General features: G+C 30.3%; 15 protein-coding genes across 15 annotated transcripts; 7 read left to right on the top strand and 8 right to left on the bottom strand.

Annotated features, from left to right (window-relative positions):
- Window positions 1–361: 361 nt before the first annotated feature.
- Window positions 362–2,050, top strand: VICG_00597 (DNA repair protein (mre11); the record flags this gene model as incomplete). The annotated part of the gene is made up of 1 exon (XM_007603987.1): window positions 362–2,050. The coding sequence occupies one exon, from the start codon at window positions 362–364 to the stop codon at window positions 2,048–2,050; it is 1,689 nt and encodes a 562-aa protein (XP_007604049.1).
- Window positions 2,051–2,252: 202 nt separating this feature from the next.
- Window positions 2,253–5,138, top strand: VICG_00598 (uncharacterized protein; the record flags this gene model as incomplete). The annotated part of the gene is made up of 1 exon (XM_007603988.1): window positions 2,253–5,138. The coding sequence occupies one exon, from the start codon at window positions 2,253–2,255 to the stop codon at window positions 5,136–5,138; it is 2,886 nt and encodes a 961-aa protein (XP_007604050.1).
- A 129-nt stretch (window positions 5,139–5,267) lies between these two features.
- On the top strand, window positions 5,268–5,648 carry VICG_00599 (uncharacterized protein; the record flags this gene model as incomplete). The annotated part of the gene is made up of 1 exon (XM_007603989.1): window positions 5,268–5,648. The coding sequence occupies one exon, from the start codon at window positions 5,268–5,270 to the stop codon at window positions 5,646–5,648; it is 381 nt and encodes a 126-aa protein (XP_007604051.1).
- A 171-nt stretch (window positions 5,649–5,819) lies between these two features.
- Window positions 5,820–6,365, bottom strand: VICG_00600 (uncharacterized protein; the record flags this gene model as incomplete). Its single annotated transcript, XM_007603990.1, has 1 exon — window positions 5,820–6,365. The coding sequence occupies one exon, from the start codon at window positions 6,363–6,365 to the stop codon at window positions 5,820–5,822; it is 546 nt and encodes a 181-aa protein (XP_007604052.1).
- A 322-nt stretch (window positions 6,366–6,687) lies between these two features.
- On the bottom strand, window positions 6,688–7,425 carry VICG_00601 (uncharacterized protein; the record flags this gene model as incomplete). Its single annotated transcript, XM_007603991.1, has 1 exon — window positions 6,688–7,425. One exon carries the CDS (start codon window positions 7,423–7,425, stop codon window positions 6,688–6,690), a length of 738 nt encoding a protein of 245 aa, XP_007604053.1.
- Window positions 7,426–7,921: 496 nt separating this feature from the next.
- Window positions 7,922–9,673, bottom strand: VICG_00602 (uncharacterized protein; the record flags this gene model as incomplete). The annotated part of the gene is made up of 1 exon (XM_007603992.1): window positions 7,922–9,673. The coding sequence occupies one exon, from the start codon at window positions 9,671–9,673 to the stop codon at window positions 7,922–7,924; it is 1,752 nt and encodes a 583-aa protein (XP_007604054.1).
- Window positions 9,674–9,846: 173 nt separating this feature from the next.
- On the top strand, window positions 9,847–10,725 carry VICG_00603 (uncharacterized protein; the record flags this gene model as incomplete). Its single annotated transcript, XM_007603993.1, has 1 exon — window positions 9,847–10,725. One exon carries the CDS (start codon window positions 9,847–9,849, stop codon window positions 10,723–10,725), a length of 879 nt encoding a protein of 292 aa, XP_007604055.1.
- A 177-nt stretch (window positions 10,726–10,902) lies between these two features.
- On the bottom strand, window positions 10,903–11,604 carry VICG_00604 (uncharacterized protein; the record flags this gene model as incomplete). Its single annotated transcript, XM_007603994.1, has 1 exon — window positions 10,903–11,604. One exon carries the CDS (start codon window positions 11,602–11,604, stop codon window positions 10,903–10,905), a length of 702 nt encoding a protein of 233 aa, XP_007604056.1.
- A 309-nt stretch (window positions 11,605–11,913) lies between these two features.
- On the bottom strand, window positions 11,914–13,050 carry VICG_00605 (uncharacterized protein; the record flags this gene model as incomplete). Its single annotated transcript, XM_007603995.1, has 1 exon — window positions 11,914–13,050. One exon carries the CDS (start codon window positions 13,048–13,050, stop codon window positions 11,914–11,916), a length of 1,137 nt encoding a protein of 378 aa, XP_007604057.1.
- Window positions 13,051–13,187: 137 nt separating this feature from the next.
- On the bottom strand, window positions 13,188–15,275 carry VICG_00606 (uncharacterized protein; the record flags this gene model as incomplete). The annotated part of the gene is made up of 1 exon (XM_007603996.1): window positions 13,188–15,275. The coding sequence occupies one exon, from the start codon at window positions 15,273–15,275 to the stop codon at window positions 13,188–13,190; it is 2,088 nt and encodes a 695-aa protein (XP_007604058.1).
- Window positions 15,276–15,434: 159 nt separating this feature from the next.
- VICG_00607 (uncharacterized protein) lies at window positions 15,435–15,929 on the bottom strand (the record flags this gene model as incomplete). Its single annotated transcript, XM_007603997.1, has 1 exon — window positions 15,435–15,929. One exon carries the CDS (start codon window positions 15,927–15,929, stop codon window positions 15,435–15,437), a length of 495 nt encoding a protein of 164 aa, XP_007604059.1.
- A 153-nt stretch (window positions 15,930–16,082) lies between these two features.
- VICG_00608 (uncharacterized protein) lies at window positions 16,083–16,787 on the top strand (the record flags this gene model as incomplete). Its single annotated transcript, XM_007603998.1, has 1 exon — window positions 16,083–16,787. One exon carries the CDS (start codon window positions 16,083–16,085, stop codon window positions 16,785–16,787), a length of 705 nt encoding a protein of 234 aa, XP_007604060.1.
- Window positions 16,788–16,974: 187 nt separating this feature from the next.
- Window positions 16,975–17,631, bottom strand: VICG_00609 (uncharacterized protein; the record flags this gene model as incomplete). The annotated part of the gene is made up of 1 exon (XM_007603999.1): window positions 16,975–17,631. A coding segment is annotated over one exon (657 nt), but the record flags the coding sequence as incomplete, so codon positions are not given.
- A 410-nt stretch (window positions 17,632–18,041) lies between these two features.
- On the top strand, window positions 18,042–18,920 carry VICG_00610 (uncharacterized protein; the record flags this gene model as incomplete). Its single annotated transcript, XM_007604000.1, has 1 exon — window positions 18,042–18,920. The coding sequence occupies one exon, from the start codon at window positions 18,042–18,044 to the stop codon at window positions 18,918–18,920; it is 879 nt and encodes a 292-aa protein (XP_007604062.1).
- Window positions 18,921–19,147: 227 nt separating this feature from the next.
- On the top strand, window positions 19,148–20,182 carry VICG_00611 (uncharacterized protein; the record flags this gene model as incomplete). The annotated part of the gene is made up of 1 exon (XM_007604001.1): window positions 19,148–20,182. The coding sequence occupies one exon, from the start codon at window positions 19,148–19,150 to the stop codon at window positions 20,180–20,182; it is 1,035 nt and encodes a 344-aa protein (XP_007604063.1).
- Window positions 20,183–20,473: the final 291 nt, after the last annotated feature.

The raw sequence follows: 20,473 nt of genomic DNA on the forward strand, positions 1-20,473 counted from the left end.
AATAGAAATATTTAAATAAAATTCATTCAACACTCGTTTACTTACGTGTTTATAATATTCGCTGTGTTTTTTTAGCTCTGGCTTTAATACTGGGACTCAAACAAGCTATTTTTGTGTTTTAACTGTTTGACATTTGTTTTTCATATGAATGTAACTAAAAATAGTTATAAACAAAGTGCTAAAGCTCTTACTCAACACACTCTACGAAGACAATAGTGTATAACTGACAAACAAGAAATATCAAAAACCCTAAATATAATCTACAGGCTTCATTAGAAGTGACACTTCTTTGCCAGTGATTTTTAAGCTTAATTGTTCAATCTTTTTATTTAGTACATAAAAATATATAAATCTTGTCCTTATGAAAGTACTTGTAACTTCCGACAACCATTTAGGATTTAAAGAAACTGATCCAATACGTGCCGATGATACATTCAATACATTTGATGAGATATTATTCATTGCCCAGAGAGAGAACGTGGATTTGGTTCTCCAAGGAGGAGATCTCTTCCACGAAAACCAACCTTCTCGTAACACATACAACAGAACAGTGAAAATCCTAAAAAAGTACTGTCTTGGAACTTCAAAGCCCAATTTCAAGGCAAACATCAGAATAAACACAGATGATCCAAATATGAACATTTCTCTTCCAATCTTGAGTATCCATGGCAACCATGATGATCCTAGTGGATTCAATAGTGTTTCACCTCACGATATTCTACACAGTGGAGGATTTGTCAATTACTTTGGGAAGGTAGATGATGTGGACGATATTGAATTAAAACCAATCCTCATTCAAGGAGATAGGAAAGTAGCAATCTATGGAATGGGTCATATCAAGGATCGTAGAGTCTATAGGACTTTTATCAAGGATAGGGTTAGGTACGTTAGGCCAGAAGGTGAAGAGTGGATTAATATCTTTATTGTACATCAAAACCGAACGTTTAGACCAGAAGAGTATCTTCCAGAAGATCTTATTAATCCATTTTTTGATATTGTGATCTATGGTCACGAACATGAAAGCATAAAAACTCGACATAAGAATTTTGAAGTACTCCAATGCGGAAGTACTGTGCGAACCAGTCTGTGTGAAGGAGAGATGGGTGATAAATTTGTCTATATCATTGATATTTCCGAGAGAGTGTTTATAAATAGGATTAAATTAGAAACAGTCAGGCCCTTTATAATGGATACTATTAAGATATTTGAGACAAATAACGCTAGTAGTATTAACAACAATATAACTGGTAGAAGTATTGATCAACAGATTAAAGACAAAGTTGAAGAAATCTTAGAAAGGTTGAATGAAAATCGAACTGGTTCTATGCTTCCTTTATTAAGATTAAGGGTTGATATTGATGGAAATTTAGATTTTAATAAGCATAATATTATAACGTCACTAGAATCTAAAATAGCTAATCCCAACGAGGCTCTAAGAATTTCTAGGAAGCAACATAAAGAAATACTTAAGCATAGTTCTATTGTTCAAAAGAACGAAATTGAGGATGTTTACAAGAACATTTTAGATGGCTGTGATTTAAAGGCGTTAGTGCAAGGAAGAGTGATTGAAGCGTTATTAGAGTTTCTAAACAAGGATAGTAAAGAAGCTTTTAGTAACTTAGTAAAAGATAGTGTTAAAAGTATTATTGATAATATAAACATGAATGACTTAGTTGCTGACAGTATTGAAGATGCTATAAAAAATGCAAGGGAAAAGATTTCAAAAGAAAACAATGCAATATTAACGTTAGATAATAAAATAAACAGTATAAATGATGAAAGCAAAAGTGACAGTGAGCTTTATGAAAAATATCAAAATTCCGAACTATATAAAACAATCCCTCTTCCACAACCGTCCATTTCATTTCAAAGTAGCTCAATCATTAACTTAAATAGCGATTATACTTTTATTGAGGATAAAATTGAAAATATTGAAAAAAAAGAAATTATTGAAAATGCACACAAAGAATTGGAAGAAAGAATCAAAAAATCCAAGATTGAGGATGACTTTGATGAATTATTTGGATTTTCAAAATTTATGCCAGATTAATAATTACTAATAAATTAAACTACATATTGAATAGTACTTTAATATTAAGTTGAGTGTTTTGTTGTATATTATATTGGAAATAGGCATTTAATGGATCAAACAGCCTTGTAATTGTTTTATTTCATATGATTTATTGTTTGTTGGTTCTGTTTTAGATTGTGTATTTTTATAAACAATTCAAGTTGTCTCAATATTTTAAGATATGATTACATTGTGGATAGGTTTTATACTAGGATTTGTGTTTTTCCCTATTCTTTATGCTATCATCCCCGGATTCTTTGGCATACACAAGGCCAAGCACACATTCTCTCGGACGAAAAGACCCAATCTACCGATATCTCAAAAGCTAAAAGAAGAAATAAAGAAAGGGTTGGTTCTAACGGAGAGCTTGGCTTGGGTAAACGTAGTCATCCAAAGAATATATTTCGATAGCATCCGAAATTACAACTTTGAGCATAAAATAAGACAGAGTATTATGAGGAACTTTGCTTCTGTAATGGGGGAGGGATTGTTAAGGAGTGTGAAAATAACGGGATTGAATTTTGGATTTGAAGCTCCATATTTGAAGAGTATCCGATTGATAACCTTGGATGAGTACAATAGAATATCAGAAAATGGTAAAAGTGATTTAAAATTATGTAACGATGAGGTAGTCAGTAAGGACATAAAACAGGGAAATTCAATATACTCCAACAGGATGATAAATTTTTCATCAATGTCAAATATCAACGACAATATTGATGAAAAACTCAATATTAAAAGCTTGGATGATATATTGGAGGATAAAGAGCAATCTGAAAATAATATATTGCTAAAATGCCCCGAGTTTGATAAAGACTGTGGGCATGGAGAAATATCAAGTATAAATGGACTACAAAGAGAAATTCAATTTGAATTTAATCAAAGCAATCATTTTGATAATATCAAACATCAGGAGATTTACAGAAATGTTACATTATTAGGAAATCTCGAATACAATGGCGCTATTCAAATGATGATTGAAATTGAATTACCTAAAGGCATTCATGTGAACTCAATAATCACTTTGAAGAAGCTTCAGTCAGATTTTCTCTTTAGAACGCCTGCTGTGGGATACAACACAAGATACGAGGTTACTTTGATTAACTCACCTGAAATAGAAATTGATGTATGCTCAGGACTGGTTACTGGCGATAGAAAACTGTACTTTCAAAACAGTATAAGTAGCTTCTTAAGGAGGACTGCTTTTAATTCATTAAAAAGCATGTTTTTCTATCCTTCGTGGTTTCAGGCAATATCGCCGATGGTTCCTTCTGGAAGATCATGCGAATTTATTCCTAGACAAATAATGATGGACAATATCGAGGAAGCCGAAGCAGAATTTGAAAAAATTTTACTGATAATTAACTGTGATTACAAAATTTTAGACATTAAAAATGATGTGGTCCATAGAAAAACCTACTCAATGATAAATAATGTAGATTATGTCAATTCATGGTCTTTTAAACTGCCAAAAGGCACTGCAACTTCACATAGAGACGGATTTTCACTTTATGAAGGATTGAGTGTTTATGAATCAAAGGTTTTATACTCATTTGAGACTTTAGAGATTTTCAAATCAATATTAGCTAATATCAAAGAAGTGAAGGTTATTCACAAAAAGAAAAGCATTTCACTGATTAGAATTGTTATGAAGAACTATGAATTAGATCTTGTTCGGATGGTATACAAAAATAGCCTTATGTTTTTCAAAAATGGTTCAAAATACTCGGAATTTTTGGCCTTTAAAATTCAAGATGAAGAGCTACATCTTTTTTCATTTTCCAATAAATCCTCTGATCTTTTTATTAACAGCAAACGAGTCATAAAACTAAAAAAGGCTATTGAAAATCCAAGTGAACAGTCAAGGCTAAATCAGTCAATTACAGACTCGTTTTTACCCACGGAAACGTCAGAAGTTAGCGATACAGAAAGTAAAATTTTAGGTATTGAAGAATTATTCAAGGAAGCATTGAGCTCAGAAATAGACTCATTTAACATATTTGACATAACATTTCAGTTAAAAAAGAGTGTTTTGCATAGGATTCTCCTTGACGATTCACTTAGAATGAAGAATTTTAATGAGTCAGCAAAGATTATTAGCTCTCAATATCAAAGTGAGAAGATCAGGTCCTTTGTAGTGGAATATCCAGTGAATGATGAGAAAGAATGTGTCAAGATTTATAGCTTTTTTAGTAAAGGCTATGTTATTGATCTTTGTCCAGAGAAAAGTGGTGTGTTTATTCACAATCTTATAAAAGTTAAATCCAAAAAGACTAAGGAAAATGACACAAGGAAATTTAACGAAGCCCCAAACAGTCTTGCCATGGTCGAGTCTGACACCAATGAATTTGACAGCAGTCAAAAGCTATTAAAAAGTATAAAAAGTTCTAAATTAGAAAATAGTACAAAGCTTCACATTCTGTACAAATCACTTAGTACAGTTGTTTTTCCAAACTTCTTTATTGAAGTAATAAAGATAAAATCAAGTTTTCTTAAATACTTTAATCTAGCAGATAAAATAGAATATAAGCACTCTAGAAATGAACTAAAAATTGAAAGCTATGTCAAGAAAGGCACAATCTTCCTTCAGTTTATGACAGAAATAGAAGATGATTTTTCATTGTCTATTTTTAGCTGTAAAACTCAACTGATAGTTTTTGAAATATACAAAATTATCAGCTCAAAGGAATTTACTTTAATATATCCAGTAGATAACGATTATATTAAGATTGGCATTGTTTCCAAGCATCGAAAGAACATTTCTATTGATTATAAATTTATAAACTTTGAATATGATAAGGATATTTACTTAAATGGAAGAATAGGACTCGATAACAACCACAAATTAAAAATAAAAATAGAGGGTACGCCTAGTCATGTAATATTCTGGGAGAAAAACTTTGGAATTCCACTAAAATGCTATATCCAGGACAGCGAAGAAAAGAATCTAATAGGTGAGTGTGGTGTGTTACGGTCTGAAGACAGAGAGTACTTACTTGTATTTAAAAATAAAAAGGAGAAAAAAAGAAACATAGACATATTTGCAGGATTGGCAGAATTTTATTAGAGTCTTAGAATAAACATATTAGTTCTTTTAAAGTTCGCTAGCGCATTAACAATATAAGAAAGCTGTCCCTGTGTTGTTTAAGCTTGTTCAAGCTTATTCTCTGTTGAAACATGTTTTCTCTTTACCCTTATGGATAAGCCAAGCAGCAAGGAATCAAATACAATAAATACAGAAGAAAATATTGGAATTAATGATAGGGAATTTGTAGAATATCTGGAAAAAAATGTAGTGGTATTGTTAAAGGATGATATTTATTTATATGGTGTTTTTAAATCATACGATCAATACAACAGCATTACTTTGAACTATGTTTTAGAGAGGATCTTTCATGAGGGTGCATATGCAGAGAGAAGGCAAGGATTAATGGTAATAAGGGGAGAAAGCATTATATTTATTGGGATTGGAAAATTTGATCTAAGAAATTTGAGAATGGTGGACTATGAGTATTTGAGTAAAATAAAGGAAGAGCATTGGGAACTTAAAAAAAAGACATCTGTTGAGATTAAATAAAAATAGAAATGAAATCACCTGTCAAAGTTGAATGAGAATATAAATCTTGTACAATACGACAGTATTTTGTAAGGATGACGTTCATTCAATAAACTTAATGAGAAAGGCAAAGAAGATTTTTTGTATTTTGGATAGCTCAAAACTACAGTTATTTAGTGTGATCAAATAAGCTTATGAAATAAAGTTATAGTCATCTTGCCTATCATTAAATTCATCTATCTTTTTCTTAACCTTTGAACTGTCTACCCATGCGACAAAATCCTCCATAGTGCGTGAGATTAAGACACTTGGGTCATTTACTGTTTTTATTCCAACTCTAATATGCCCATGTTGAACAAATTCATCCGCATGAATAAATGTTTTGATCATTTTCTTTTTGACCATAACCATTGGCAGTCTACGCTCACAAAACGAACTAACATTAACTTTCGTACACTCGACAAGCTTCCTTTCTGATATTATACCAGCATCATAAAGCAAGTTTATTAGCTTTTTGGCAACAACTAACTTTGTTGGGTCATTATCACTTAGTCTACTCAATGTTTCTGATAGCTTTTTGATCATTCCCACTACTAGATTGTACTTTTTATATTCATCTCTTTCCTTCAATAGATATTTTGTTGTAACTAATTGTTCCCTTGTAGTGTTTGTCTTCTTCCACTCGAGGAAGTTAACTTTTTTCAAAAGCTTTTGCTCGTGGAACTTCAGCTTTCTCATTTGGACAGCCATAAAAAATTACAAAAATAGTAGAATATTTGATATGCTGCAGTATGAATGTACAATACGATGCATTGGTACTTTGCAGTAGACATCTTTTAATAGAACAGCACTTATAATCAAAATATATCACATTCTTAATAGAAAACTAGCCATTATTTAGTAAAGACGATATTATATTAAAATAGCTTAACGTTGTGATGTTGCGTCTGATTTCTTCTTCAAAGTACATTCATTCATCCTTTGAATAATACAGTTTTTTATATTAAAACATCTCTCTACAGACTTTAATATGGGCTTATATATAATATAAGATGGCAATTTAATTAATTAGGCTACCACTAGTCATATTTGCGGAGGCCATTGAACGACTTTCGTATAAATTGTAATGAGAAACTGCTCTATAGTATATAAATTTTGGCTGGTTCAGCAGCCATGATAGTGACATGTATATAAATATTGCCATAATCATTACCAATAGAAACATCAACAGCCTTTGGTAAATATTAAATCGGCCCAAAATACCGTACAAGTATCTGCCTCTTGTGAATGCATAGAATTCGCTCAGACCCCAGTAATATAGAATGAAAGTAAAAAGCATAGTTAGTTTATTGGAATCTATATCTGGGCATTGCTCAATGATAACGCCTATAAAAAGAACCAAAAATGGAATCAGATGCTTGGGAGATTCATAGAATACATGCTTATACCATGCTTGTGATGGCCGTTTGCCATCAACTACTAAGCTGGGATTTTTGAAAAACAAGATCCAAAACAATGCCGTTATTATAATTTGGATAACAAAAATCAAAGGAAGCATCTGCCTATATGCAACTCTGAGCCCTTCATACTTGTAACTAGCAATATAAACACACAAAGTCAAAATTGTGAATAAATATCCAATGTTTGTGAGTTGGAAAAAGAACTTATCTGAAATTATCTTTTTTCCATTTGAAGTGGCAAAAAATACGTTGTAGATTGGTTCAAAGTGATATATTGAGTACGTTATTAAAACAAATTGAGTTATACTCAGGACAACTATCCAAAACCACATTTCCATTTACTGTATATTAGGGCATTGCTAAAATTTTTTTTAAAGGGAAATTACTTCAATAGAAATGTTGTATTAGCAAAAATTAGAAGTCTCAAGTCAATTAATAGGGTACTACGTACATTTTAGAACATCTACAAAAGTATTTATCTATTTATTGGATATGTTGTTTGTTTGGGAAATAGTTTTAATTTAAAGCAGTTTGTTCAAAATTGAGACGTGGAAAACTCCGCATTTTCAAGAGTGTGTTAGTCTATCAAATGTGTATATAAAGTTTACTGTTAGTTAACATCCGCTTAAATCAAACATTCAACGACTGAGATTTATTCGTGTATAAATTGTAATTTAATGAAGAGTATTTCTATTGATATATTTGAGTTAAAAGTACTCGCAATTAATTCAATGCGTAAAACTACCCTGCGGCTGAAAGATGACTAGAGCATATTATCCATTAAATCTTAAAAGCAACCAAAAGCAAAGACATTCTATCACAGTATTACACGCTTTATTCTATGGTGTAATCAACCTTCTTTGATCTCTCATATGCTTCTCTCGTATAAATGGGAAACATATCAGAGAACTGACAGTTATAAAATGGCTCCTTTTGAGAGTCTTTGATCTTAATTAAATTTACATTACCACTATGAAGATAGGTTCTTACTTCATTTATAATTCTATTTTCCAAGTTTCTAATAAATGAAAACCCACCACAAATCAAAACATTTTCAATTTGTGTCTGTGGAAATATATTTTCAAATATTTCACTCAATCCCATTTGTTCAGAACCGATAATAGACGGGTCAAACATTATTTCTGGCCATTTAAGTAGCTCTACATTTACACATTGTCTTCCCAGGTTGTCTCCTCTCAAAATTTCAACGGTGTTAGCATAGAAAGGAATAAATTCAGGATCTAATTCTGTGATCTCAAGCGCTAATTTTTCAACATTTGAAATTATAGCATTTTCTTGTTCTTCATCTTCTGCATCTATAATTTGATATTTTAGTAGTTGCTCCTCTTCAGTTAGCTGTCCTTCCTTAAACTTAATAGAAAATTCCCTCGACTTTCTATTTCTTGCTTCTCTTCTCAGTTGGTCTCTTAACTCAAGTTCTCTCTTCAATTTATCAAACTTGGCCTTTTTCTTCGAAATATACTTTTTTAGATTACTTTGTTTTTCAAGCTCATCCTCAAGACTTCCAATGCTCTCATCAAGTTCTATGAACAGTTTTTCTACCTTTGTTTTGAGCCTTGAAAGAGTGCCACAGAATAACATCTTCATCCTTCTTTTTTCCTTCAATTGTTCTTTACTAAGGCTTTCATCTGGAATATCAAGAAGACTATAGTCTACCACAGGAATTTGTCCTGTTGATTTAATATCTACCTTTTTCATCTTTTTAATAGCCGGCTCGATCTTTTGTACCGTTGATTCTGTTAAAAAGATATTACGGTCATATATACCACTACACATATCATGATAAATGGATAATGCCTCGCTATCATAATTATCAGAAACCCTAAGATATTCAACAAGCCCCTTGTAATCTTTTCGACTTTCCCTATATTTATCGATCATGGTGTAATTTATGTATTCTAACATGTCCTTGCCTCCAAAATTAATTTTGTAAATATCAAATATTTGATATCCCTTAATAACACACACAATGATGCTGGAGTATTTAAAATCAACTACTACACAATCTTTTTTATCAAAATACTTGTGGTACAGATAAATAAAATCATATCCAATTTGAATCTTATTAAATTTGTATGTTTCAAATAGAAAATCGATTAATTCCTGTTCTGTTGGACTATATGGGGTAGAAGTAAAGATTAAATTCTCGATGAAACTGGGTTTCATGTATTCAAAAATCAAATCAATAGTCTGTTCTAAAACGTCAAAATTGATTATTACATCACCATCAAACATAGATCTAACTGTCGATGAAGGAAAAGGCTCCAAAGATACTTTATCCTTACTTTTAAATAATCTATTCCTGGCAATTATACATAGATCATTTAAATAACCAGCTTTGAGTTCAAAAGTGCCATTATCCATCACAATAGTATTACTCTGGCTTCTTGGCTTGAAGTAAATGTTTGGGTAATGTTTTTCCGAAGTATTGATTTTTCCATTTGAATCCAAGATTTCTGTGCTATTAGTGTTTTCAGCAATACTGGACCTATCTTGTGTGTCTTTTTCCCCAGAAACAGCCTCCTTCTTTTCATTTATAGTCATCTTTTTCACTGTCTTCGTCATTGAAGGAGTAAATTTTTATCTACATTACAATGAACATAGAAGAAATAAATGCTCAGATAATATCAATTATACCTATGTAATATCAATTTAGTTGTACTTATTCAACTTATTGTCCATATAATTAAAATCATGCTATAATTTTATTATGAGCTTCTATCTATATCTGCCCCAAAATGGCTACAGAAAATGGATTTCAGAAAAAATGCGCTAAAAAAGCAGTTATGTTCATGAAAAGCACAGATAATTTCATGAAAATTGATGATCAAGAGATAGTAGAAGCATTAAGTAGCAAGCATCATTCCCTTTTGTACTATTTGTACTTGAAAAGTGGAAATAAAAGCAAAGCACTTGAAACTCTTCAAAAAGCTAGAACATCAAGATTCGCAATTGCCCAAGTAAAGGAGATTATATTCACGTATATTTATTTTGAAGACTTTAATGGTGCCTTGAAATACATTAAAACATATGACAATTTGGTACCAGAGATTGTTCCGTTGGAATGCTTAATTAATATACATCTGGCTGATAAGTCTAGCAATAATATAGACGATGTGGTATTTTCCTATGTTTCAAAAGGGCTTGAAACCTTTTATGATAGAAATTTACTTGAGATTTTTAAAGAATTTTACTTGAATTCACCAAACAAAATAGCATTCAAGAAGAGGTTTGAAGATATTAACGACACCATTCTGACACTATATTACAATAATCTTACATATAAGGAAGCTAAATATTTGTATAAGATTATGCCTGATAAGTTATCTTATTTGAAAAAAATGGTTGAAACCAATCCTTTTATTAAAAAGAAATATTATTTCCAGTATGCTAACAAATGTGGAATTCACAAAGAAGATATCATGCGTATTTTATCTGTAAAATATCGTACGTGGGCAATGAGCATTGCTTTATTTAATGGATGGCTTGATAAATCAGCTAAAACGGCATTTGAGATTGGAAACAAGGCATGTCCGAAGTTACTGAATAAGCTAGGGAATTGGAATTGTGACTACTCAAAATTTATGTGTTTTTCAAGAAAGCACACAACAGATTAGAGCTAAATGACAATTAACTGAAATATTCTAATTTTAAAATAGATTGAATGTCAAGATTGATATCAAAAGTTTCATATTTAATATAATTACAATGTAAAGTATTAATAAATTGCATAAAACAATTACATAGCTTTACTAAATTTCTGTTAAGATTTAAAATCACACCTTCGTTTTTATTCAAATATACCTTTTAATCTGCTCAGGCGTAAGCATTTCCACTTTATCCTTGCTTACAATAGAAACTTCAACGTTGTTCTCGGTCAGCTTTTCTTTCATTACTCCTTTCAAAACTTCTAAAATTTTGGGAATACTTTTTTCTCTTTCACTATAACTTTCATATTGCTTCTCTAAAATATCTTCAACTACTTCAGATGCAGCGCCCATTGCCCTAGCTTGATATTGAAGGTATGATCCGCTTGGATCTATACTGTATAGTACAGGCGTGTTGTTTTCAAAGGCTGCAATTAATAATGACACTCCAAAGGGTCGACTAAATATCTTTTTTGAAAGATCCTTTTCACTAAACTTCAAGGCTAAATCACAGATATCTTCCATAAGCTTTTCTACTCCGATTTGTTCTGAAAAAAGTTTTTCATGATCTAAACATATACTTCTGCATTTATTAATAATTGTCGGTGCATCTCCACTCACTCCTGATACTGCAGCAACGATTGTATCGTAAATTTTAAAATGTTTCTTAACACTATCGGGATTTTGGAGTGAAGAAAGCAATTTTTTTTCAGATGCAAGGATAACGCAATCTGAAAGCTTTATGCCAATCGTCGTCGTACCCAAACCACATGCTTTCATTGCATACTCTACTTGTATGATTCTTCCTTCCTGGTTGTATGTATTTATGTCCGAATGGGAATGGCTCATATTTTGGGGCAAGTAAAATGAAAATAAATGATAATACACAAGAAGGCAGCTATGTTTGTAAATAACATGTGCAAATTGCATGTAATGAAATACAAGAGTATATTATAAATAAAATTATATATTCAAATATTAAAATGGTATGGATAAAAGTATATATCATAAATAATTAATTTAAGCCTGTCTTAATCTATAAGCTAATTTATTTATGAACGTAGATATTCAATCCTATCATATATCGTGGGGTGATAACTTTTTAATGAATTAAACAGCCATGTAGATTGTAAATTAGATTCCCCCTTTATTGTTATATCATAAAGTACTTTTCGACAGTTCTTTTCCATATCCGTGGGATTTTGCAACTGTGTCAGCTGAAAACTCCGAAACCTGACTGACCATTTTATGAAACATTAATAGCCACCTATTTATAAACAGAAAGTATATTAAAAATAAAACTATAAATGAACCATTCTTTGTTATTAAGCTGTCAGAAAACTTGTTTGAAATTGAAGCATAGATTTGAAGGACAACTACCATTTCAATGGTTTTGAGAAAGAAAAGTGTCAAAATCTTTTTTATCAATGAACAAAATTCAGAATGTCCTATTTCATGCATCAAAATTGCTTCAAATTCATTGCTTGTAAGATTTTGATAGTCACCATATATTTCAATTCTTTCATATGAGCCCCAACCTACTAATGCTGCATTTATACTTTGAGATTTTTTAAGTTTCTCTGAATATACTTTGTTTTGGAGTCCTCTTTCAATCAGATAATCTCTAACATTTTTTGAGAATTCTGAAATGTTGACTTTTTTCATGTTTTCTAAGTTTACATCCTCTAAGGATACAAAGTCAGATATTGCCTTAACAAAATATGCCATATAGCAAGCAATAATAAGCTTTGAAGAATATACTTTAAAGAGTTTCTTAAGTATCATGTAGAAAGTAGGTAGCACAAACAAGCCTAGAAATGTGTAGAAAAGAATTGCTGCTAAAGTCAAGCTTTCTCCTGAAAATATATTAGCAAAAATTTTACTTCCAAAAACCGAAGCTAAAAGGAAGGTGCTAATTAATGAAATAAATAAGAGTTCTTTCATCCTTACACTGTGTCTAAATTTTGGAAGTATGTCAATACTGCTTGATATTACAGTTTGTAGTGATTTTCTAAATATTAAATTTAGGAATAGTAATGAAGAGCCTAACACACAAAAATGCTTAAAAATTTCACTAGGAATTCTGTTTGTGCGCTTTTCAAGAGCTTTGAGTTGTGAATTAATGTATTTTTTGTCGCTTGAAATAAGCTCAAGTGTTTTTGAGTTGGCTGGTAGACCATATAATTGTTTTGATAATGAAAATTCCAGTTGACGGTCAAATGAAAATTCATTAAGCAAAGTAAGCATTCCTAGAATAAAAGAAGACCAAACAGCAATGATGAATACGTTTTTCATAGCTTTTCAAAATGAAAATTAAATTAAATGGACCTGAAACAATAGTTTCAAAAGAACTAATAATTGAAACTAATTGAAATTGCTTTAAAAACATTGATTTTGATACTGATTTATTGTAAAACTAAAATTTTTAAGTTTTAGTTTGAGTTAAAAGTTAAATGATTGTCCTCATCCTGACTAGAATCTTCAATCACTGTTGAATTTAAATTTGTAGAAAGTGTCAAAAGATTCTTTTCAGGCATATCAAAAGTGTTTTTACAAACTTCATGGTCATTGACACATTCATTATTGTGTAATATTTCTAAATTCTTATCATCACTATATGCTGCTAAATTAATGAATTGCCCAACACCATTCAATGTGCTATCTAATGATTCGTTGTTTTCGTATTTTCTACTTAATCCATCAGTAGCTATATAGCTCAACAGCTTATTATCTATTGGTTTGTCATTAGTCAACTGAACAGGATTAATGAATTCAGAAGACCCCTTAAGACTATCAACATTGTTAATATCATTGGCATTATAGATCGCATTTTCATCTATTGAATGGATAGGATTAATATATTCCAAAAATCCTTTCAACTTATTATTAATATGGATATCACCAATACTAGGAATTGTATTTTCGAGAGATGATTCAATCATAACGATCTTTTCATTTTTCCCAGAATTATTTAGTTTAAAATGATTAGTGTTTAAAAAACTAGTAGAAAAGACTGGAAAAGTAGGTGGAGAATACTGTTTGTTTTTCTTTTCTTTTGTACATATATTTGAAAATATAGAATTCCCAGAACCTGATAATAAATTGATTGAGTTGGACGATGGATTTAAGTCAGTACCAATCGAAACAGAATTTTCATTAAAACTAGGCTCAAAGATATTAATGGAGGATATGCTACCACTGTTGTCAACAGAATCAGTCAGATAACTTTTGTATCTTGAAGATGAATTCAACATCTGAGATTTTGGTATATCAAATGCCTGAGAACATTTGGGCATGACTTTTTTAGTCTTTTGTGGTACTCGTTCTGCATTACTCTTGACTTTTCTTGAAGATTTAACTGCAGGATAGTTACTTTCAGGTTTTATATATGCGTTTAGATCTTGAATGCTCTTCATACTTTCAGAGTCTATCGATGTATCTATTTTCTTAGCTTTAGTAATTTGATTATCATTTTTTGTTGATATTGCGGATTTACTATTACACTCTTTCAACATAAATTGCCCAGCTAATACCTTTTCTAAATCATATCCTGAGCTTTCAACCTTCAAACAAATATTCTTGAAAATATAATGCTTGATCTTAGTTTTATTTGTGCATTTTTCAGGTAATATAGTAGACAAATATTCAATTGCTAAATTCTTGACATGCTTAACGCTTTTTTCGGTTTTACATACATAGAAAGCAATATATAGGATGATAAACTCTATCATTTCGTCTACAAATAGTTCATCTTTCAGCTTTTCAAAATTTTTCATATCAATTGAAAAATTTTTATCACATGATGCGCATTCCATATAATTTTTGAAGCAAGATTCAATTTTTGAGTGTAAGCTTTTAAACTCAGTCTCAAAGTCATTTTCAAGAACGGAAGAACAATTCAATGTTGATAAATAACCTTCTTGTTTGAATGCAAAAATTATTTTATGTTTCAGGTATCTTTCAAACTCAGAGAAGGTGCTTCTAATAAAAACCATCCAAATTAATGCATTATCAAATCTTGGATCCTTTCTATATTTGCAACTTTGGTTTATAGACTTTATTAACCTTTTTTCAAATTCAAATTGCAACATTTTTGATGAATCTTCATTAAATTCTTGTTCATTATTTTGTATTGTATCAACCAACTTTTGTTTCTTCAAGCTATTGTTGTATTTTCTTGCAATTTTCTTTGGATCCTCAGTAATTTTACCTTTGTAAACGAAAAAATTTTCTAATTTGCATTCAAGCTCAACAACATCAAATTCACCTTCAAAAGATTCTAAAAATGGATCATTGTAGTCGTAGTCGTCAACCTTACGTCTTTTCTTGAGTTTTTCTGGCTTAAAATCTATCTGCATACTTTCAAAGATGTTAATTTGAATGTTTTTTCTCTCATCTGAGTTTTGAGTATCCATCTTGAATGGGCATTGTTGTGGAGCTGAGAAGTAAAGCAACTTTTCCATAGAAATTAAATATAAATATTGTGTGTGCCTAAAAGTTTTCATAATTAAACATAACATATCCACATTTGACCAAATAAAAGATTTATATCTTTTTAAATACAGAGTTTTACTTGATTTTATTAACAGAAGATCGATTTTTTTATTTTTATTTTTAATCTTTTATATTAACATTAACTACAGGCAAAAATACAGGCATACTTTAGGTTTTTATTAATTTCATATCAAATTTTGATCTAGCATATCGTTTTTAATATGATAAACTTCAATAACTGGCCCTTCCTTCTTTAATAACATTTCTTCAAAATCTATAAGACATAGGCCGATTGCAAATATCCCTTGATTTAATATTTCAATGCCAACAACATCATCTTTTTTAAAGTGTACTGATTGGTTTTGATATTTTATTACTCCAGGTGCCATCACATCAGCACCCCTGCTGAGTGGGCCAACCGCACCTTCGTCTAATACAACTGTTTTAAACAAACTTTTATCAAAATTTTGAATAGTTGGATAAATCCGATTGTAGTACTCAAAAAACAAGAATTTTTCCGAGTCACGTATTAACTTAAGCTTGCCGGTAATTTGAACCATTTTATATTCTGTTTTCATGTCTAGAACATTCCCCATAGCTACGTTGTACTTCTTTTTGTCTGATTTACTCATAGTAGAGCAGCATGTCTTTGTACCAATTTTGTCAAATAAGCCTTTCATGGGTAAACCCACAATTAATCAAATAAAACTATTTAAATTTAATACAATAAAATGGTTAGAATACCATCTCTAAAGCATTCCCAATTGCAAAGAACTTCATTTTAATTAATTTTTAAACTAACTCATTCGCTGAGATTTTTACAGCCCCAAAAAATGGCAGATAAACAAATTACAGGAAATACATTCACCGAAGAAGGCAGACTTTCTCAAGCCGAATTTGCGATTAAAAATGTAAATGATGCAGGAACTATTATTGGACTTGTGTGTTCCAATGGTGTTGTTCTTCTTGGAATAAACCTTGTAAAATCTTCAAGTATTGAAAAAATCTATAAAGTCAATGATAAGGCTTATGTGGCAGTCTCTGGAATATTTAGTGATGCTTTACGACTACTAAAATTTGCAAGAGTTAAAAGCGTTAGTGTAAAGGAGGTGTTAGGAAAATATCCACGTATTTCAGTACTATGTGATTTAATTAGTCAAGAGAAACAATATTATACTCAGATGGTAAGTGCTAGACCCTTTGGTGTATCTTTCCTTTATTCTGGCTATGAAAACGATGAATATGTACTTTTTTCAACTGATCCTTCCGGCACTGTAAACAGATGGAAAGCTTGTTGTTTTGGGATGGACTCTGATACCATAAGCTCTTGTCTTAGAAATGAAATTTCTGAAATTAATTACAATTTGGAGGAGGGTATTGAAAAGATCTTAAGAATATATGGAAAAACAAAAGAATGGAGTACTGATATTGCAGAAAGATTAGAAATACTTGCATTTAAAGAACGTAATAGTCGCATGCTCCATCACGAAGAAATTAAAGAGATTATTTCCAAGATTGGAAAAGAGACAAGTCAATAAATCGTATTTTACTGATTTGAACTGATTTTAATCTAATTACTTATTTAAGAAACTATTGCTTAATTTTTAAAAATTTCAAAAGATACATTTATTCAAAGAACAAATGTGTTAAAAAACACAACTGGATAAGCTAAATATATAATAAATCAATGTATTCAGCTTAAAACACACATGTAAATCAAACTATTTACTTATATTCTTGAGAATGCTTGTTAATATTGTCTAAGATAATATTGAATTCAACTACCTCATCAAATTCCCCAAGAGATCCTCTACTCACTCTTATTAAACTATCCAATTCAGATTCTGAATCGTATGCTATTGGCTGGCCATTAGAATATTTGGATTCCAATCGTTCACAAGGACTGTTAAGATAGCTAGCTACACCGTACAACTCTTGCTCAAGAAACTCTTTAATAAAAATATCTATCATTCGATAATTATAATCATCCTCAGCATACTCCCGATGGTCTGCACATTGAATATGCGTGTTGTAATCCTCATACTTTACATAACACACCTCACAGTATCCAGACTTTATCTGATTCTTTTTCATTGGTTTTACACTTCTTCTTGCATTTGAGAAAGGACAGCATAGTACAGGACTAGACAAATTAATAATGGGAGTTTCTCTAATATATTCTTTGTATATTGGCTGGAATTTTCCTTTAACATCCTCTATCAAAATGTAGGGAAATTTGAAAGTCGTATATTTTCTCATCCTTAGACCCTCGTTCTGTACTTCAAGAAAAACTAAAAAAGGCGGGAAAAGAGTACAGTCAAACAAACATAGTAGGTTGTTGTTTGTTATACTGTAGTTGATAAAATATAGCGTCACAATCACTTTCTTGCATTTATTTTAATTGATGGGTTTTTGTAATTAAGAGTGTTAACATGAAAATATAAAAAGTGAAAAAAATCAAACAACGACAGCACAAGACAAATATATTGAAAATACACAAATATAATTACCTGATACAAAGTATTAAATAAGAAAATTAATATTAAGGATGATTTTCTGACAGCTTTTTCATAATCTGCATACTAGGTTTTATATATTGTAATATTAATTGGCTAAATTGTGTAAAATAATATTCATTTATCAATTCCACTTGGTTATCAAATGTTGGTTTCTTGAGTTTGATAAATGATTGGACACTTTTGTAATAGTTTAAAACCATTGTGGTAGCTGAGATTACAAAAGTTTAAATGATTGAAATACACCTGAATAAATCACATTATTTTCCAACAAATATGATAGAAGGCCAAATAAGATTGAAGATTGAAGACCTGATAATGATAAAGTCTCTAAATATGAAATTTTATAAGAAACAGAAAATACTACTCAAAAAGATAGATGGATCTATACCTGAACTTATAATTGATAGTGAAAGGATTGTTAGTGAGAGTATGCATGAGTTTTGCCAGAACTGTGAATTGAACTCTGGCGAACATGTTTTTCCTTTTAAGCTTAAACTCAAATATGAAGAAAATGGTACTGGAACGGTAAAAGGATATTTCTATGATTCAGTTTGTCAAATTGAAAATATTTGTGTCTTAGAAGGTATATGCATAGCCTACAATTCTAAATATTCAACCAAAAAAATAGTATCAATTTTTGATAAAAATGAAGAAAAATGTCAAACCGACTTCAAAATTAAGACAAATACTTTTCTGTGTCTTTTTGACAAAACAATACCTTATAGAATACTGCTTGATAAATTATGGTATATTAGAGGAGATAGCATTTCTGTTGATTGCTTTTCAATTGTTAAAACATCTCAACCCGTGGTAGCAAGCGTTTCTGGAAAGCTATATCAACTTGTAATCATTAATTGGCCAGAACATAACATAATCAAATCAAAGTTAATGTGTATATCAAATGGATTTCCTTCAAATAAAAATCGATTTAAATTGCAGTTTAGAATTCCAATGAATACAGGCCCAAGTATAACAGAGAAGGAGTTTGTAGTAAGAACAGTTATATTTTTTGAGTTAAAGCTTTATAACGGTTCAGTTCTCAAAATTAAAAAATATCTAAATATAGGAGAACCATATTTTGAATTGCCTGATATTGAAAATAAAAGTTTTGCGAAGGGAATTACATTTTCGGAGAGAATATTAGAATACTAACTTTGAATAAATACTATCATATTTCTTTCATTTGACTACGTTTAGTTGGTATTTTGGTGTTTGTTAAATAGATGAGCTTATGTATTTTTAGTGAAAACTATATATTATTATCAAAACTCCTGATATTATTATAGATGAACTTTATCTATAGTCATAATTTATATAGAGACATTTTTTACTTTAAAATTTTTTAGAAATCTTAATAAACCCATTCGTCCTCCTATACAATGAATAGTTTACAGCGCTCGAAAATTATAAAAATAATATTTATAGTACTATTGCTGTTCATGCTAATTCCTGGAAGCATATTGATATGTTATAGCATTCTTAAATCTGATGTAGAGATTTTTAACGAAGATATTCCGTCAATTGAAATGCATCTTACTTCTTGTGGAATTGATAACATAGGAAACACATGCTTTTTCAATGCATGTATGCAATGCATCCTTTCACTTCCTGCATTTGTCAATTATTTTTCTACTGAGACATTTAATTCTGAAACTCAGCCCATTTCTATAGCCTTCAAAAACTTTATTGAAGATTATAAAAAGTCTGAACAATCAGTAAATCCAAAAAAGTTTATCGAAGTACTTAAAGGAAGAGAGACAATGGCAAATCTTTTTAACAGGGAAGCCCAAGATGCAAGTGAATATTTGATACAGTTCATTGAAACTATACATCTGGAAATTGTTGAAAGAGAAACTAAATCCTCCAATTTAACATCTGAAGATATTAAAAATCTAGATATTATTGGGAGATGGTTTGGAATTATATGTGAATATAGTATAAAATGCCAAGAATGTGAGAATACTATAATTACTAATACACTAGAAAGATTTCTGAAGTTAAACATAACAGAAGGTGTGCAAAAATCCATAGATAACTTCCATCAATCAGTAATTATCAACGACAAAGATTATGAATGGGAGTGTAGAACACAAAATTGTGGAAATATTATACATTTAGACACTAATTCAATCAAATCAACCCCAAGATATCTGATTATTTACAATAGAACACTCATAATAGAATCTAATGAGGATTGTAATGTTAAAATTTATATTGATCAAAATATTAAAATCAACAATACTGAATACAAACTTATTGGTGTGATATTTTATGAAAGAAGGCAAAGACATTATTATGCAATATGTAACAGGAACAAATGGATAATATTCAATGATGCTTCATATAACCAAAATGCAAAATTTTCTGCAAAATCTAATTCAGTATACATGTTGTTATATTCCCAAATTTACTAATAGTTTTTTAATCTTGAAACTGTCTTTCTAGTTTTTTATATGAAGTTTGTTGATAAACACTAAAAATATAGTTCGCAAAGTTAATACTCTTCTTTCCGTGTCTAAATTATAAATAACCATGAGACAATTACAATACTAGCTTAGTCTGCAAAGAAAGTTCTGTTTACAGAGTTCCACACATAATTTATTGCATTTATATTATATATTTTATATTGAAAATATAGAACTACGTGTAGTAACTAATGAAATGCTACGATTTTGATGTTTATTTGCCCATTTTTGCTTTTTTAA

This window comes from Vittaforma corneae (assembly GCF_000231115.1).
Source record: "Vittaforma corneae ATCC 50505 unplaced genomic scaffold supercont1.3, whole genome shotgun sequence".
NCBI lineage: Eukaryota > Fungi > Microsporidia > Nosematidae > Vittaforma > Vittaforma corneae.